Raw genomic sequence first — 18,462 nt, 5'->3', positions numbered from 1 at the left:
CTCCTCCTTAGTGAGTTGAATTGATTTAATAAAGGGATCAGTAAGGTGTAATGGTTTTTGCCTGACTCAGCTGAATAGAGCAATGAGAAAAGAGTTTTTCTCTATGGTTTCTTTCTTTCTTTTAGAACCATTGGTATTGCTTAACCAAAACTACTTCTTTTGCGATGTCTAATCCATAATCATCATTATTCCTGTAACCAGGAATGATACCACCAGTGTAAAAAGCATATTATCTATAAAGTTTCTGAATTACTAAAACTAATAACTAGAAAGCTAATCAACCAAACTCAGCAACAAAAAAATTTGCAGGCTTATAGAACAGCAAACATTGAAGTGCAGTGCTTCCGACTACATAATGTGATCTATGTCTGCTTGAAGCATGATTCTGGTGATTAGAGTTATGGTATTTTTGTCAGCTTGGTTAAGATTTGGACAAAAGCCTTTTTACTGGTGCGCTGGACCTTAATACTACTGTATGTGCCGGTTTTATATAAAGACAGAAATATGAATGCAAATTCTTTAGATCAAATATATAAAGCCCATTCGCTTAGAATCACTTATAAACAGACCTTTGCAGCGTTTCAGGCAGGCACAGTGTTAGCATTAGTCACAAACCCCATTCCTGGCCAGTTGGGCCCATCCAAAAACATGCTTTATAAATCAGGCAGTCTTCATTTACACAGAAAGCTGTTGGGGTCATAATTTGTGTCATTCTCTCTGCTGCCATTTTAATATCACCACCTGCCGTTTCTCTTCATTTCTCTTAATTGGATGCCATTTTGAAAAGGCTGTTAACCTGATCCACCCAATCCCAAAAGAACTAGTATAGCAGCTGATATCCTCATAGATCTTCTCACCTTTTTGGCATCATTTAAATTAGTATGAACTTTATCTGGACTGCTAGTCATTTCCTTCACTTCCCATTTCAATCAAATGAGTTGAGATTTGCTCTTGTTGGACTTTTTTTATTAACCAATGTAAAATGATCCAATTTGGCAGTCCAGCTATGGGTTATTCTTAACAATTAGAAACTTACTTGTTCACTGTCATCTAATAATCATAATGGGTTTAAAAAATATATAAAGAAACTCAAAGTTCCTGATCTCAAAATTGAAGCTGATGTGAAAGTGTAATAAACCAGCTTTTTGATTCCTATTGTAACAGACTACAAAAAAGTAACCATGTGAGTTAATGGTCATTTTCAATTGTGTATGATATTTATTTTGTAAACTGTTTCCATTTTTAAAATAGACAGCAGACTACCGTGTGTATGTTCACTGTCTGCTAAGGTTCTACCTTGGAACCATAACTCACTCATGATGTGCAATTTCAAGAAATGTGATGATGTGATGTTACCTTGGCTATATCCTTTTCTTAATACACAGTGTTTATAGTATGTAGAATCACAAAATACATTTAAAAGTCTAAATTTTGATATATAATTTTTTAATCATATAATCCGTATCTGCATTGTGAATCGATACATCACTCATGCTAAATAGATTTATCCCTTAATTGAGTGAAAAACTCATTTATAGGGTTCTCTTACGTTCCCTATAGTAAACCCCAGATTGTCATGAAAGGTATTTGCCTTACCCATTACACTACACAGCCAGCTGTCCTTGCCCGCATCGCCCTTATTAAAAGCCTGGTGCCATCACATGTTTTAAACGTCTGGCGCTGCTTATAGTATTAAACGCCTGGCACCAATTACAATGGAATTTAAAATGGCAGGTGGCATTAGTACTGTAGTTTTATTCTGCTTGTTCTCTGCTTACCACATTGCCCCTACATTGGTAGCAGTTTGGCAGCTTTGGTTAATTCACTTTGTGTTCCTGACCTCGTGTTGTTGTGACGCACAGTAATGCAGACAGGGAGCATTCTTTTTTCAGCGTGGATATTGCTGTTTTTGATGGTTGCAAACAATTTCATGGTCCATTACCACAATCACCTGAACTGGATTTGGCGTAGAATGGGATTTTTCATAACAACTATATATCTGTATTAAATTTGGTCTTTTCCAAAATGTATATAGCCCTCCATCCCACACTCCCTCAATTTAGTTCTCTCTTCTATGTGAGTGTTGAGTGGTTAAGGATGACTTGTGTTGTGAAGTCACACAAGTCATGACGAACTGAACCTCAGGTTGTTTAAATATCTTCAGTTCAGCTTTTGTACACTTAAGTGAATATTGCTGCTGATGGATGCTTGCATGAATTCAAACAGTGCACTTTCCACTACAGCTAACTTAACTCTCATATTCCCTCTGTCAGTGTGTAGTCATGTTAGATCTGATATATTGCCTACCTTAAATGGTAGTTCAGTCACAAGATGTTAGTCACAAGCTCCTTTCTATCCAACCATTTAAGGCTCGAAGCTGTCTCACCCAATTAACACACTTTATACCTGAGGTGGCATTCATACTGCCTGAGCTGTGCTCACCAAATTGTTCTTATATTGTCCCACTTCAGATCTGTAAGTTCCCGAATTCCTTAGTCTTTTCTTGCAATAACAAAAGTTTCTTTGTTCATAATATATACATTTAACTGTATAAGTCTCTTATGGTCCCAGGGACAGTGCGTGCCATGCCTACTCAGATTGTTCCAGAGAAAAACTCCAAGTCATAGCCAAATTCAAATGTGTGCTGTAGTAAATCTGTCTCCTGCCTGACTTCTCAGTCCTTGTCGAACTGAGTGCACATGCCAGAGCTTCATTTCCACTCCATCAGTTATCCACTGGATATAGAAACGCCCTAAAACATTCAATTAATACTTGTGCCTGCTTCACCTCTCATTAAACCTGTCAATGAGAAGAAGTACAGTTTAACTAATTGTATGTCATTGCTGAGCGTCTACAACAGCAGAACGGCTGTCTTTATACACTACAGCTACACAGATGTGGTTACTTATAAGGCTTCTACCACAAATGTATCACATTACTCCAGCAGTATTTGAATCTTGATTATGAAACACAGAAGGGTAATGAAATAGTTTTTTATACCTCTCATATTGTAACAAATTCCACAGAATATAGTGCATTAAAATGAATAAAATACAAATAAATAATATTAGGGTTTAAATCGGAAGAAGTTCATCGCTCATTAAAAGCAGAATTAAGTGAGCTTTGAGTTGATGAATAATTAAAAGTCTAAATTAGTGTTTTCCCAAACCTTTGGAGCCACGGCATATATTTCACATCAGAAAAATCATGCGGCGCACCACCAAACAAAAATGTCACAAAAAGCATATTGATCATTTTTCCCCGTGCCCCAGGTATAGCGGGATTGGCTCGGTTTGTCCGTAGTATACATTTTTTGCTTTCTTCTGACCACTACTCATGCTAGGGCCTTCATCTGTGTCAGAATTTTCTCCAGGACATAATAATGGATTGGATTTATATAGCGCTTTTCAAGGCACCCAAAGCGCTTTACAATGCCACTATTCATTCACTCTCACATTCACACACTGGTGGAGGCAAGCTACGGTTGTAGCCACAGCTGCCCTGGGGCAGACTGACAGAAGCGAGGCTGCCATATCGCGCCATCGGCCCCTCTGGCCATCACCAGTGCCCAAGGACACAACGACCAGGACAGAGAGCCCGGGGATTGAACCGGCGACCTTCCGATTACAGATGCAACCCCCTGAGTCACGGTCGCCCCGACATATCTTCCTTTAATTTTTAATTCCCAATATACTATATATCATGAAATCTCTCAGGGCTATGCAAACACATATATATTTTCATAAATTATAATATGCATAGGGTGGCTCCACTCAAGTTGGTTGGATTCCTTTCTTGGACATTTCAAGATCACATTACTGAGAAAATCTTTTAATCAGGTTTCAGGTTTTAATCAGGTTTACCCCCCCCCCCCCCCTTTTTTTTTTTTTTTTTTTTACTTAATGAATGAACAGCTTAGCCAGTACAGTATGCTCATGTTACTTTTCCTTTATTTTGCTGATTATGTGTGTATATGTGTGTGTGTTTAAATTACAAAAAAGATAGATAAAAAGAGAGAACTACTGCAGTGGAAAGAAGTATTTTATTTTTAAAAGGGTGGGCCTGAAAAGAGTTATTATATAAAGCACAAACTCTCCAATGATCAAAGTGCATGAGTAAATTGCAGATAGCCTCTGAGGAGAATCAGTAAAGTAGAATAGCAATTAGAAGTAAAGCAGCTCTTAATGATATTACTGGAGAAACTGAAATCTCAGTATGATTCAAAGTACCATTTGTCTTTTTTAAACACTTTTAGAGCTCAGTAACATCTCAAGTGTAAAAAAAACCCCAATAATTTATTCAAAACACTAAAACATCAAATGATTAACTTTTGTTTACTAACACTTACATTCCTTTTTACAAAACGCATCCTCTGTCCAAAAGCCCCTTTTAAGTCTTACATCTCCCATTAGAGTACTTTATTAGTTTTTCCCCTTTATTAGTTTTATTTTATTTTGAGTGCAATATTAAAAAGCAGAGCAGTTTGTAAGCAGAACATTTGCTGAATAGAAGCAGCATAATGGCATGCACCAGAATCGGTCCCAGCTGCAAGGTCACAGTTCTGCATTGTGACCTCCATGTAGAACATGAAAGGTGAGAGTTTTGCCTTCAGAAAACACTTTACGTGTTCGAGGTGTCTGTTCCAGACAACTGAGGCAACCTCACCTGCCTTCTCTTTTCAGCATCAACCACAGGAGGGCTACCAAATGAAGCCCTCTTTCTCTGCCTTGCTCCTGGTCTCACTTTTGTGAGGTGGGAACATACAGTCAGCTTGATTTGAAAGCGCTCCTGTGTTTTAGGCACTGATTTTTCCAAAATTATGCAAAAGGCATGCCTGCTCAGATCCCAGCTGTAGTCACTAATCTTGAATGCCAATAAAGTATGTCACACGAGAGGTAAACTATTTATCTATTTGTTTATTCTTTTTTAATTTATGCTGTTAGACGATGTCATTATCATGTCACGGTGACTGATACAGGCCGTCAAGATGCCAGTGCTCATATTACAACAGTTGGCAAGTTACTGCTCTGCTTAATTATTTAGTTGTGTGACAATATAATCAAGTTAAAGGTGACGGTTTTGGTGTGCAGAGTCTGAGTAGGGGGACAGTGTAACTGATGTTTTTCTAACTGAAACCAAAAAAAAGAGGGAAGAAAATGCATTTAGAGCATTTTTTTCACTGCAAGTCAGGGTTGAGAGAGAATCCTCTGCAAAAAATAAATAAATACATTTGAGTGGGAGGTGCAACCTTTGAATTTGGTGGTGAAAGATGTTTTTTCAGGTAAGCTCTACACAGGGGCAGGTAGAGACCTGGTGGATAGGTCTTGAAGAGAGTGCATCAATCAAATAAGTGCTTGCAGGAAGCATGATGTGGCAGGACAAAATACACCAAGGCCACGGTACTACCTGAAATCACTCATCCCGTGATAGTGGTGGTGGTATCAAATTGAGAAGACGGGTGGAGTTAATGAACCAGCAGAAACTGATTTGCCTTGATCATAACCCGTTCCCATTACTTACCATTTCACACATCAGTATCTGTGTTTTTAGATGGCAAATACTTCAGTATAATGAAATGACACTTAATCATAACATGATTGCTAAACATTGTAGTAGGGTGATTTAGTAGGTATTATGGCTGTGGTTTAATTTCATTTTTGACTGGGCCCCAGAGGTCTGTAAGTGTCCAACTGACTACTTATAGGCCAAATAATTGGGGCAGTTTTTAACTTATACATTAAAACTGTTCTTATACTTAAGCTGCAAACACTAATTTAGCTTTGTACAAGTCAGTTTATACTGTTGGCTGAGTTAAAACTAAAGAAGTTTAAAATTAAAAGAGAAGAATTAAAATATGTTGTCTTATTACCGTTTTGTTTCTTCAGCTGTCATCCTCCCATATCCCATCGTCTCTCTTTCACTGTCCACAAAGCATCAGCAGCTCTGCACAGAAGTACAGAGAGCTGCAATGTCAATGTTCAACTGTCCTGTTAATACCCCTCCCCCCAAGGTCCTAAATTTCACGCTAAAACCCTGATACTAGTGTAACGATTATGTGTGTACTATACATATATAGAATCAGGGATGAACAGGCTTAACGTGTTACTGGCGTTGACATACTGGAATATGGGTGTTCTTTAAATCATTTGAGTAAATGCGTCTCTGTCACAGCAGCAGCATTATGCTAGTGTATGTTGTTTGTAGTTATATCACATATTGTTAATTTGAGAAAAACCTCTGACCCTCGCTGGTAAACATACTTACATGGTGTTAATGATATGAACAGTTCCATTATAAGTGCTATATTTATGACTCCCTTAAAGCATGGAATGTGCTTTGAGAAGCTACATATTCAGAAATATAACAGGAAAAGAAAAACGCCTGGTGGGCTTTCCTAGAATGGGAGGACTTCACCAGCACAGTGTTAATGGAAGAGGAGAATAAATGACAGCAACGAATACTACCAAAACTTGAGTTTGAAAATGGCTGCACCATCTGTTGCATGTTCTTCAGCGTACAGAATTTGCATTCATCAGTGCATATCATATTCAGTGGCAACATTTCATTAAATCATTAAATCCTGTCTTTCTTCAGCTTTTCCAATTGAGATATTGTAATTTTAAAACCCTAAGCCTTGAAGAGAAATCCAGAGAAAGAAATACAATAATTGACCTCTGTTGCCTTTCTGAATTTTAAATCAGACCAGTTTGATTGAAAAGGTTATCAATTCTGTCTAAATCTGTGGGAATATTAGTGCCTATGGCTTAATTAAATCCAAAATGTAGTCATTCTTCAGTTCACTGCACGCACATTGTTCTTCCTCTGAAAGGTCTAACCATTATGACAATGTTTCATGTATTCTAGTGAAATCTTTCAGACATTTCTTTGTGGCAGAAAATGACAGACCAATCTCTTGAGTCATTCCCAATTCAGCAAAATGAAAGTGTTCTCTTTTCAAACTAAAGATATTTATTTCTCAGCTTGGAAAATCTTTCTGATCTATCGAAATCTTCTGGTTCCAAAAACTTGATTGAACATTGTAACTTTCCAGAGTCTGTGAGTCACTGCTTCCATTGGCCGAGAATAACTCAAAAATGTGGTCATGATAAGCAGAAACCTTATCCTTCATTAAAGATTGTTTTTTTTCTCCTTTGATGTTATATTCATTTGGAATGTCAGTAATTTACACTAATTCCATATTAAGTTTTTCTTCAATGTTAATTTATAAAAAGATTTAGGAATGCTCATTTATGTGTATTTATTAAGTCGCTCTGCTCTTGGCTGCCTTTTTACATCATTTAAAGAATGAATCAAATCTCGTGCCAAAACTACTTTTGAAATAGTAGCTCAGAATTTCTCCTTAAAATTGCAAAAGAGTTCTGACAGATTGCCACTTTGTGTGTGATAACATGCATGATTAGTATATTTGAAGTTGTAAAGAGTCCAGATAGGTATGAAAGGCACCACTGCAAAGGCAGCGGATTTTTCCATTCTATTTAATAGGACACTAAAGTCCTCCTCCAACCACATGGACACATTTTGTTGGAGGAGTATTAACAGCAACATCATAAGTCCTTGGGTGATTATTAAACGGAAAAGTATGGCAGTGATGTTCTGTCTAATGCAATACTAAGTCACACACAAACAAAACATGCCAACCAAACTCTGTTTGCATTCTGACAATCTTTGCTTCCTGGGATCGTGTGGTATTAAAATGGGATATCAGTTTGAGTCACTGCATTTCATTAATTGTTTGGCATGGCCTTGCTCTCTTCCACTCAGCATGCATTAATACATGGCCCTATATATTATACAAATGATCACTTGGAAAGCCACAGGGTTAGTTCCACAGGAATTATAAAATTAAGCAAACTTGGCCTTGAGGGAGTGTGAATAATGACATATTTTTAAAGTTGCAGAATTTTATATAAGGAATTATTTTTTATAGATCTTTTAGTTACATAAACCTTTGTTTTTCTATTAGTATTTTCCTACCTGATGATTATGGAAAACATTTCCACTGCACTTTGAGCTAATACAACTTAGAAACCAACTTTAATGAACTGTGTGACTACAGGTTTGTTTGTGCCTCCTCCACCTGAATTATCTCCTAATATGACAGTGTTTTACCAAAACCCTGAGTCTGCCTTGAACCTAATCATAAATACGTCAAATGAGGTTGTTGTAGAGACACAAACAGCCTTTTTAGTTGTTTATTTAATCTTAAAGATCATTTTTCTTTTTTATTTACCCATAGCCACTGTTTAGACAAAGGAGCACACCAATTTGGGTTCTAAGAATAGGCAGAGGAAAAAGCATTAATGATGGTCATCATAGTGATTCAAGTGCATGTTTGCACAGTCTCTACCCAGAACAGGAGTGGGAGTCAGTAAGCAGCAGCAGGCATAATTGGTCATCCTAAATGAGGATAATATGATATGTGGCTTTCACTGTTAATTACAGAATAAGGAGTAAAAGACTCTCCTTATTTTTGGTTCTGAATAAGATTCCTGAAAGAGAAACGAAGTAGCACAGATTTTCTCTCTGCCAGACGTCACTGTTGCAACTTTAATCCTTGCCTGAATAGCAACGTGAATAATGAGAAAGATGCTTTTGCAATGAGTTTCGAGTAATATCAGCCCTTCGGGAGTGATTACATGTTGCAATCCCTGAGCAGTTTTTTCCCTCTTTCTTTCTTTCTTTCTTTCTTTCTTTCTTTCTTTCTTTCTTTCTTTCTTTCTTTCTTTCTTTCTTTCTTTCTTTCTTTCTTTCTTTCTTTCTTTCTTTCATTTATTTATTTATTTATTTATTTATTTATTTTTATGGGCAGACATGTAATGATTAGTCTGTTAGATTTAGGGGTTTTTCTTCCTCACAAAATGAGCAATATGTAGAATTTGTGGCTAGTTATAATACCAAGAGGGTGTTCTGATTTATATCCCATCTGTCCCTCTCCATTACTGTGGCAGGTCTGACTTGACACCTTTTCAATGGATGTGAATATGTAATACAGTCATGCCAAATCACGTATTACACAGCTAAAGGCACCAGCGAATCAATTACCTGCTAAATTATAGATGCAAGCTTTTTTACTGTTAATGCAGCTACCGTCTCAGTTGGGGTGACGGTGCTCTCATCCCAACTTGCAGGAATGTGTTTTGGATGTTCTATATTCTGAAGCTACTTAGATTAGTTAAGACAGCCCTATCCTTTGAGTTTTTTCAGGAGTTTCTTTCATTTGCATAATGTAGGAACACAGTGTGCTCCTGTTTGCTGAAATATTATTAGTTGCAACTTTGTATAAACCATATAAGTTGCATTAGTATTGCAACTTATATGATTTATACAAAGTTCATGATCCATGATTCTGTATGTTTTTTTTAATTTGTTTGTTTTTTATTTTGATCATTTTACCTTGTCATAGAGTTTTTTCATTTTTCTTTATGCTATGTATGCCTTTTTTTTTTCATAGTGGAGAAGTGATGGGAATGAATGGTAGTACTATATGGGGAGCAACACACAGCAAAAGTCCTTGGATTGACCAGTCAGATTCATGATTCATGAAACCCTACAACTGCACCTTTAAAAAGTGTTTCAAAAAAGATAAAATCCAACTTGTACTGGGGTCCCACAAAACAAGAATTTGTTATTTTTGTCAGATTTAATCACCAATTTCTGTGCTCAACAGCACAGTTTTGCTTATGCATTTCAACCTGTTTACACAACCTGATGTGAATGCTAAGCATGATGTGTAGTGTTTCCCTCTTGCAGCCTCATTACACGATCCTAAATTGCACACCTGTCAACAAGAAGCAACGGGGCAACGAAAAGGAAAAATAACAAATATTTTGTTCATTAATCCAACACTGCAAGTACATCCCCTTATAACTGCTGTTAGATTTGTATTGTTGATTGTCATTTATGCTTAGAAATATTTACTTATATATGCTTAGAGTTTTGTAATTAGTTGTAGATTGGTAGAGGTTTTGATCCTTGATAGTCTGCAAACTTTGTGTGTATTAGACAGCACTTTGGGAGCATGAGAGGTCATACCGTGTCTTATTGTTTTATGGTAGGATTAACGTAGTTGCGTCTGTTCTAGTCTAAGTGCTCTTTGTTTAGATGAACTGCAGGACTTCCTCACCGTGTTATCTAGGATGAACCATCTAGGGTGAGGGGGAGGCTACCCTCTTCCTGACCAAGGATGTTTGACCCTTTGATCAGCAGTCCACACACACACACACACACACACACACACACACACACAGGCAAGGTACTCTTTGTGTATGTAGACGTCGTATGTTAATGAACCTATGCATATTCATGTAACCTCAATAAAAGGATAGTGTATGGGAGGACGGACGAGAGCTACTGGGGTCAAGCGAAGGAACGGCGCTCTGTCTGGTTCTCTCCCGTGCACGAGTACCATGAAGAAGTTTGCCTACTTGCGTCTTGCTTGCAGTGTAATTATATTGTCTTCAACGTTCCAGCAGATGGGTTCAAGCTACAAACCTATCAACTGCAATACATGTTTGGGAGAACGACATCATGAAAAGCTCTTAATACTGAATATGCCTCTCACATACAGGAGTGTCGTCGACCCAGAGTTTGTGCACTCAGGTACTGTGTAAATCTTACTAATCATATGGTAAAGATTATATTATTTTTTACTTGGTGTTTCTTCTGTTATTCCTCTGAAACCCCTAAAACCACACATCTAGGGCATCTTTTTTTACTAGCTAAATGGGGATCTGACTGTGAGAACAAGGGATGGTGAGCACTCATGGTAGCAAATTGTATCTGCACCCTAAATCATACTTTTTTCACTCTAAATGGAACCACAAGTTACAGAATAAACATTGTGCTGTATTGATAGACTATAAACTAACATCTGAGAAAATATGGTTATTAGGAAAATTTTTACTGAGGTCATATATCGAATGTGATGAGGCTTTTTTTTTTTTTAAATAACCAGAGCAGTGTTGCTCTGTTAGTTAGAAGAAAATGCAAATTTAGACATTACATTAAATTAAATTTGATACTTTATGCCATTTTCAGAAGCATAGGAGTGAAAAAATTATTGTGATTAGAACAGTGCAAACAATAACCCCAATGACAACACTATTTTTTTAGGTTGTCTGATGTGGTGAAAAATAAAGAAAAATACAGTTGCGGAACTGTATGGTGTTTGTATGCCAGATATTTGATTTGATAAGTAGTTGGTAATGTAGGCTAGCATTCTTTCTGTCTAGTTGCTGGGACGTTAAGAGAAACATAACTGTTTTTGGTGTTATCCTGTTAAATTAACTCTGTGGATGGACCTGCATGGTTGAACTGGCACAGATTTTATGTCTGATGCCCTTCCTAACGCATTGCATTTATCTTGATACCAGCATTAGCTGTATGCTAGCTTATGATGCGCTGAGGCTGGGTTTGTTATCCATCTGGGAATTTCTGATAGTTAAATGGTTAATGGTAATGGGTACACTGGCCAGGTTAATAGTTACATTAAATATTTAATATGCCAATGCTGCTGAAATGAGTGCTTAACTGACCTTGAAGTTCATTGTTCTATTGTTGCTGTTTGTGTTCAGCTGCTAGCGAGGTGAGGGGCTGTGTGCCTACCTGACTGTAAAGTTGAGTGTCAGCTAGAGGTGAAGACACAACAGAGTACCACCAAATGTGCATGTGGTTGTTATGGCAATACCCCATAATATCATTTCTATGTGATACCTGCTACTCAGTCTGTGGCTCTTTTGTCAAACTCCAAGACCAGAGTATTGTTTCTGTGCAGCCACTCCCCTCATAGTTTCATAAATGGTTGTTTTGATTTCTGTGAAGAAGATGCTTTCATAAATCATTGAGTGATGCCACTGACTAGCCAATCCGTGGCATGCAGTCTGCTGATGTCACATTTTTGGATCGCCTCAGATAGCTTGAAACCCCGGTCGAGTAGGTATTAAAAAAAAAAAACCTGGTACCAGGTACTATGACCTAATGGAAATCCCTAAAAACCATTTTGAGCTGTGCTGAGGTGACCGGAGTAGGTACTAATGGAAAAAGGTCATTACGGTTGTTACAATAATGCTTTTTTGTGTCAATTAGTACTGAATCGCTAGTGGCTACAGACTTCTGCTTGTTGCTTTAACGTTCTTTGTTTTCTTGCACGATTTCTTTTCATTTCACCTGAATTCATATTCACCACCCGAAATATAAATATTCTGAATGTAATCTATTTTTTTAAGCAGGTAAATAATTCAGTGCCCTGTGGCTGTTAAGTAGTTTCTTTCTAGAGAACATCCTGTAGTACTTTACCTTTGCGTAGCCTCACACAATTAATTTCTGTTATTTAAACTGCTGGCTTTTGCTTTTAAAGTAGTTGAAGATATAACTTTCATTTTCTTTTATTGCACTGTTTTGGATATTAGTGGAAAATGATGTATTTAATTTTGTTCACAAAATAATGGCAGAAGTGCATACTAAACTATCGGGTAGACACACACACAATGGGTTATTTTATGAAATAATACATGTAATGTGTAATAAAATAAAATGCTTCGGTACCCAAATTTGTGAAAATCCTCCCTATGATTTTTGCAAAGATTAAAAATGATCTTGCTGTTGTCATCAGGAATTGTGACATTTAGATGACATCAGATCTGATGAAAATAAATCAATAAATAAAACATTTAATTAAATTCTACAGGTTGGGGGGCACATTTCCTGTAGTGCAAATTACACAAGCTTTTGTTTAAGCTGTCACAGCAGAATGGTGAAATCATTAGCTGTTCATTAACTGTCAGCCAGTTACCGCATGTTGACAGGATTTACACCTCGTAGGAGATATCTGAGCACAGATAGCATCATCTGCATACACAAGTCATTAGTCCTTTCTGCTACTGGAGAGATAAACATTTCATAACAAACCCACATGCGCATTTGCTCATTTAAAGTTTGGCAAAAAACTACAAAGCTGTTTAAACTGAAGGTATAATCTACAGCATCTTCCAGATAAATATGTCTGTAATAAATAATATAAAGGTTTTCTTACTTAAGCATCTCCTATTACAAACTAAAAACGTGTGGTGGTGTATTTATCTGGAACTCTTGTGGTCTGGGTGTCTATTTAACTTAGCTGAGCTTAACAGAGACACAGAGCAGAGGTTAAAGCAGCACGGTTTGCAGGGTGTGTTTTTAGAAGCAATCATTGTGAAATATCCATCCATCCATCCATCCATCCATTCGCTTCCGCTTATCCTTTTCAGGGTCGCGGGGGGCGCTGGAGCCTATTCCAGCTGTCATAGGGCGAGAGGCGGGGTACACCCTGGACAGGTCGCCAGTCTGTTGCAGGGCCAACACACAGGGACAGACAACCATTCGCACTCACATTCACTCGCACATTCACACCATTCACACAATGGCAATTTGGATTTTCCAATTAACCTATCCCCTCAAGCTTTGTGAAATAAATGATGATAAATAATGAAATGTTTCTATTTCTATATATTTCTCCAGTTTTTTATTTATTGCTGCTGCCTTGCTATTTACATTTTATTCCTACACAGTTGAAGTGGATCAACCATGATTTCATTGTACATGTACAATAACAATAAAGGGCTATTCTATTCTGTGATTCACTGTGTTGTTCTAGGTAATGCGGTCCTTTGTCATCATTCACTTTCCAGTTCTAATAACCATTATATTCTAATAACAATAATAAGCTTTTGTTGGGCCAGGAAGCAGGGCTAAGTTTAAATATTGTGGTCACAAACAGTATCCAACAGTTTTTGTTGATGGGTTTTTCTGTAAACCCGGTAAAGAAGTTTGCGACCCGTAACGTCATTCAGGTCTTGATTTGATTTCATACCCATCATTAATTTTGAGAAAAATGCTGTAAAAGATAAAGTAATTTCACTGACAACTGAGACAGTCTTCCAGACGGGTTAGTGGCCTGTTTTACTTTGAAGGTTTGTGATTAATGACCTTCCTTCCTTAAACACAGACTTATCTGCAGGTCTGCACTGATTTCAGACAACCTAAATCTTCACCTGCCTGCCTCCCCTGCTTCCTGAACTTTTCTCCCCACAGTAATCTAAGCCAATAGAATCCCTGGATGATGTGTGTTTTGATTCTCCAAACAGCCAGAAGGCTGTGCAGATATTGTCAGGGAGCTCTAAGGCACAGCACACAGCAGGGCTGGCTCTGCAGAGATTGCACCATAGTGCTTGCTTAAGGCCACAACAGCAGACTGACATTATGCACTCTTTAAGCTGCATTATGTTCATGTGTTGCAACCTTCTGGTGTCCACATGTCATTATAAAGAGCATGAAAATATATTGACCACCTAGACAGGGGCCCGTTTTTGCAGCTTTTAACGGCTTTGTAGGCAAAGCTTTTCACACAGCGTGGCATTGTCTGAGTGCACAGAGAAATTAGAAATGTTCTTCTGCGGCTCAATTACTTTCTCTAATACGGTTGCATTCAAAGGGTCTATTTTTGGAGACGATTAAACCAGTATTTCCCCCTCCATCGGTGGGCAGGGCCCCCATACATCTCAGCCACCCACCCGCTAATCCTCATCATCAATCAGGCAACATTGTTACAAGGAGGGTGTGTTATTGAAATTAATTAAAAACTGTTTTGCCCTCAAACCAAATGTATTTCCAATACTCTAACATGTTTACAGAAGCGTAACTTTCAATATAATGCTAATGTCACTGTTCTGCACTCTTGTTCACCGATATGAAACACAAAAATAAACATCAGAAATGCATTTTTAAGTAAAAACTGTACACTCTTCTATCAAGCCAGCCATGGTCTAGGATTGGTTCTTGATACAATATCTGGAATCAACGTGTGAGCGATAGGAAAGGTGGTAACTTCTAAAAGTACTTTTATTGCACCATGTTCATTCACTCATGAGCTTCTGTAACATGAATCAAATGGCTGAACTGCCACCTCAGCATACAGTCAAGTTCTGTAGTCTTCTTAATGACCTACTAATTTTATTCAGGTGTGCTGCAGCAAAGTTTCAGGACACTGGCCCTCCGGGACTGGAGTTTGACACCCCTGCCTTAACCAGAACTTGTATAAAAAAGAATAAAATTGTCACTATAGCTATCTTAAAAAATAATAATTATTATTATCTGGTCAGATCATATATCATAACGATTCTCACGTACTCTGCCTTCCTTCCCTGACCTTTTGCCTGACATCCAACATCTGTGCAGACATCATCTCTCTTATTGAAATGTTGAGCAAAATTGACGTCTATTTATTTGACACAATAGTCACCCACAATTTGTTAGCCTTGATTGTATTTTTCATTTATTTTCCATGTTCCACCCTCATGCTGGATCATCCTTCAAACAGGATAATGTGGGAAGGATGCAGCTTAATGTCTCATATAGAAACTGTGGCCTCAATCTGAGACTTCTTTTCATCCCTGGAAAATAAATCTCTGTACTTGGTCTCGGCTTCGTCGAAGAATCCAACAACAAAGCCGCAAGAGGAACGTGTTTGTATACGTGCATGCTAGACAATGACGTAGTCAGAACGTCCTGTACCGACTTGTGAATTGTAACACATACTGATCTTTTCAGCTCTGGATCAGGACTCTGAATTTGCATCATCCTAAACTGTATGCAGATGTATGAGCATCTATTCTCTTTTGCTGCAGTTTCTTGTGAGAAATGTTGCATGGAGCGTGAAATAGTTTCATAAAGCTTTAGGGAGGAGGTGTGTTTGATTCATAACTATTTCACATCTGAAATGGGGTGTACTTTCAACCGTAGCTATTTTTTTCATGCCATCTGTTGTTTAGATGCCAAAATGTAGGAATCTGCATATCTCAGAACTAATGAGAAACTAATGGGCCATCACCAAAAGTCTATAAATGTGAGCTGTGACATTATGTGGAAGCAAATGATCCTGCATACGCTGGTATGTTTTGTTTCCCATTACACAAATGCCTTTTTCTTTCTCAATAAGTGGAGATTCTTTTCCCACCCACTCAACTTGAAAACCAACTCTACCTGTACAAAGACTGCTGTACCATATAAATGAAGTCTTACTCATATGTATTTTAAAGTAAATCCTGTTTTTATCTGCATGTTTGTTGGCAAATTTCATCATCCAGTGACAGAAAATTTACAGAAGTTCCACATGGTTGGACTTAGGCGCCCAAAAATATACAGGATGAGGTGTCTTGGTGATATTACTTGTATTACCTGTATTGCTATGAGTTTGCAATGAGAAATTTCTATCTCAGTAGTTAGAAACTGTTCAACGGTTAATAATGCTTGTGCTTTCACTGAGGATTAGAGGATATTGAATCTGTTTTAAGAGTGATACCAATATCTAAAACTGAGATATTTCAATATAATGGCTGATTATTTTTTTCTTTCTCACAAACCTAATATAAACAGATATTGCTAATATCTGTTTTGTTTGGTTATTTATTTTGGTTTGGATCAGCTGGTTGCTATCTTTTTAAATGTTCATTTTTGGGCTATTATATATGCCGATACCAAAAGACGAATGGCTAATATCTAACCTAAGTTGGTCAGGTTTTAACTTTAGTCTTCAACCAAAAACTGGTTAGCACATAAAACAGAGTTCTGTCAAATAGAATCAAAGTTTGCCTACTTACCATGGAAGCTTTATTCTGGCACTAAAAAAGCAAACAAACATTTTTTTCTCATTCACAAGTCAACACAAATTCCAACTTGGTAGCTTGAAATTTCAGGTTATTTTCTCCATTTGTAGTGGTTTTTTTTGTTTTTAGCTTTTTTAATTTTTTCTTTGCATTTCAAAATTTTGAGATCTTAACTCAAAAATTTCAGATGCAGCAAAAACTTTTAGCAACAAAAAATTTTGTCTTGTGGGTTGAAAAAAATGACCTAAGAAAATTAAGTAACAAAAAGATCCACTCCACTTTCAACAACAGAAAAATGCTTATCTCAATCATCCATGCCACAACTGATACCTCTGACCCCACATACTTCATGTTTATTATTTTTACTTTTGTTTTTACTATTGTAAACAAAGTCACAATTGGCATAACAACCCATCTTGTCATTGGCTATGAGTTGTGACAAAAATATAGCTTTTCAGTTAATGAAGTGCTTGTGGCCTTTTGTGCAGGGGTAGATTAGCTGTTAGTCTCTACAGTTCTCCAGGCTGTATACTAACTGATTGTTGTCAATAGCCTTAAATTTTGCAAAGCATAAGAGTGGCATCAGTCTTTGTCTGCATTTTGATGCAGCTGTCTGCATCAAAAATCAAAAGGAATCAATTCCAGTGTTTTCTCAAACCACCTGTTTACTGCTACATCGCCACTGAAACTACACAGTCTGCCCATATACATCATGAAATTTTAAATGGCTATATGTTTTAACATTAACTGCTGTTTTCTGTGCAGACAGACTGTTCTACCGACAGCGAGAGTGAAGACAACTTCATAGTTGTCCCTCCACGAGATCATCTCGGCCTGGCCATATTCTCCATGCTCTGCTGTTTCTGGCCTTTGGGGATTGCAGCATTTTACTTCTCACAAGGGGTGAGGCCACACATGCACATATTAACACAGGCATGCAATGCATACCCTTTCAAAGTTGTGGTCTGTCACACATGAATGATGCAGCATCTGGTTGTCAAGGTCTAGCATGCCCCCACCCCCTCCCCCCCAATCACCCATACACATGCTTCTATAAATTCGTAGAGATGGGAACACACAAACATGTAAACACACACATCTATCCGTCTTTATGTATGACTCATTACCAAAAGATTAAGAGCCTTCACTCTTAAAAAAGGACTGACAGCTGACTCGCTTACTACAAGGCCAATTTTTACTGAGCTATGCATCAATAACTCAAGGCCAATCTGTAATGGCTGCTTGATGCTCTGTAAACAGGCTGAGAGCCTCCTTTAGGAAGAGTCTATAAATCACTTTCAAGGTTCTATCTGTAAATGCCAAGAAAGGTTGTATTCAAAATAATAAGATGAGAGAGGATCTCTGAACGTGTAGACTTTTCAAGAGGACTGAAGATGAACCCAATTAAAGGCGGGCTGATGTATTAAAGATGGTGAGCCCTTGGGAAAGATGAGCCGTAATTATTTTGCAGACACACTGGCATTCTTTTGACTGATGCACTAAAAACGAATGTTTTATTGCAGTCCAGCATAAAAAAATACTAAAAATGACCCTAAACAACGTAATCTGAAGCGAGAAGCTTTACCAATATTTTCTTTTCAGTAACGTCTGCAATCACAACATAATAGGTATCTAATAGATTCCAGCCAGACTTCCTCCCTCTTTTCAGTTCTCTTTGAAATGACTCTGATGATGTTATGTCAACCAAAGAGCACAGGGAGTGCCTCTTGTCTTGCCGCTAATCAAGTCTGTCCTGTGAATCATCAGCATAATAAAGACAACACATTAAAAGGCTATCAGCACA

General features: G+C 37.5%; 1 protein-coding gene across 1 annotated transcript in view; it reads left to right on the top strand.

The window, feature by feature from the left end:
- syndig1l (synapse differentiation inducing 1-like) overlaps positions 1-18,462 on the top strand; it is a 39,650-nt gene that overhangs the window by 11,324 nt on the left and 9,864 nt on the right. The window contains exon 3 of the mRNA XM_085247472.1: positions 17,424-17,561. Within this exon, the coding sequence (XP_085103598.1) occupies positions 17,424-17,561 (138 nt within the window). The remainder of the gene's footprint in view (positions 1-17,423; positions 17,562-18,462) is intronic.

This window comes from Mchenga conophoros, linkage group LG15 (genome assembly GCF_057382185.1).
Source record: "Mchenga conophoros isolate Kocher_MC1m ecotype Shallow Benthic linkage group LG15, M_conophoros_male_GT1.1, whole genome shotgun sequence".
Classification (NCBI taxonomy): domain Eukaryota; kingdom Metazoa; phylum Chordata; class Actinopteri; order Cichliformes; family Cichlidae; genus Mchenga; species Mchenga conophoros.
Note: the sequence above shows the minus strand (reverse complement) of the source record. Positions and strands in the feature narration are given on the sequence as shown.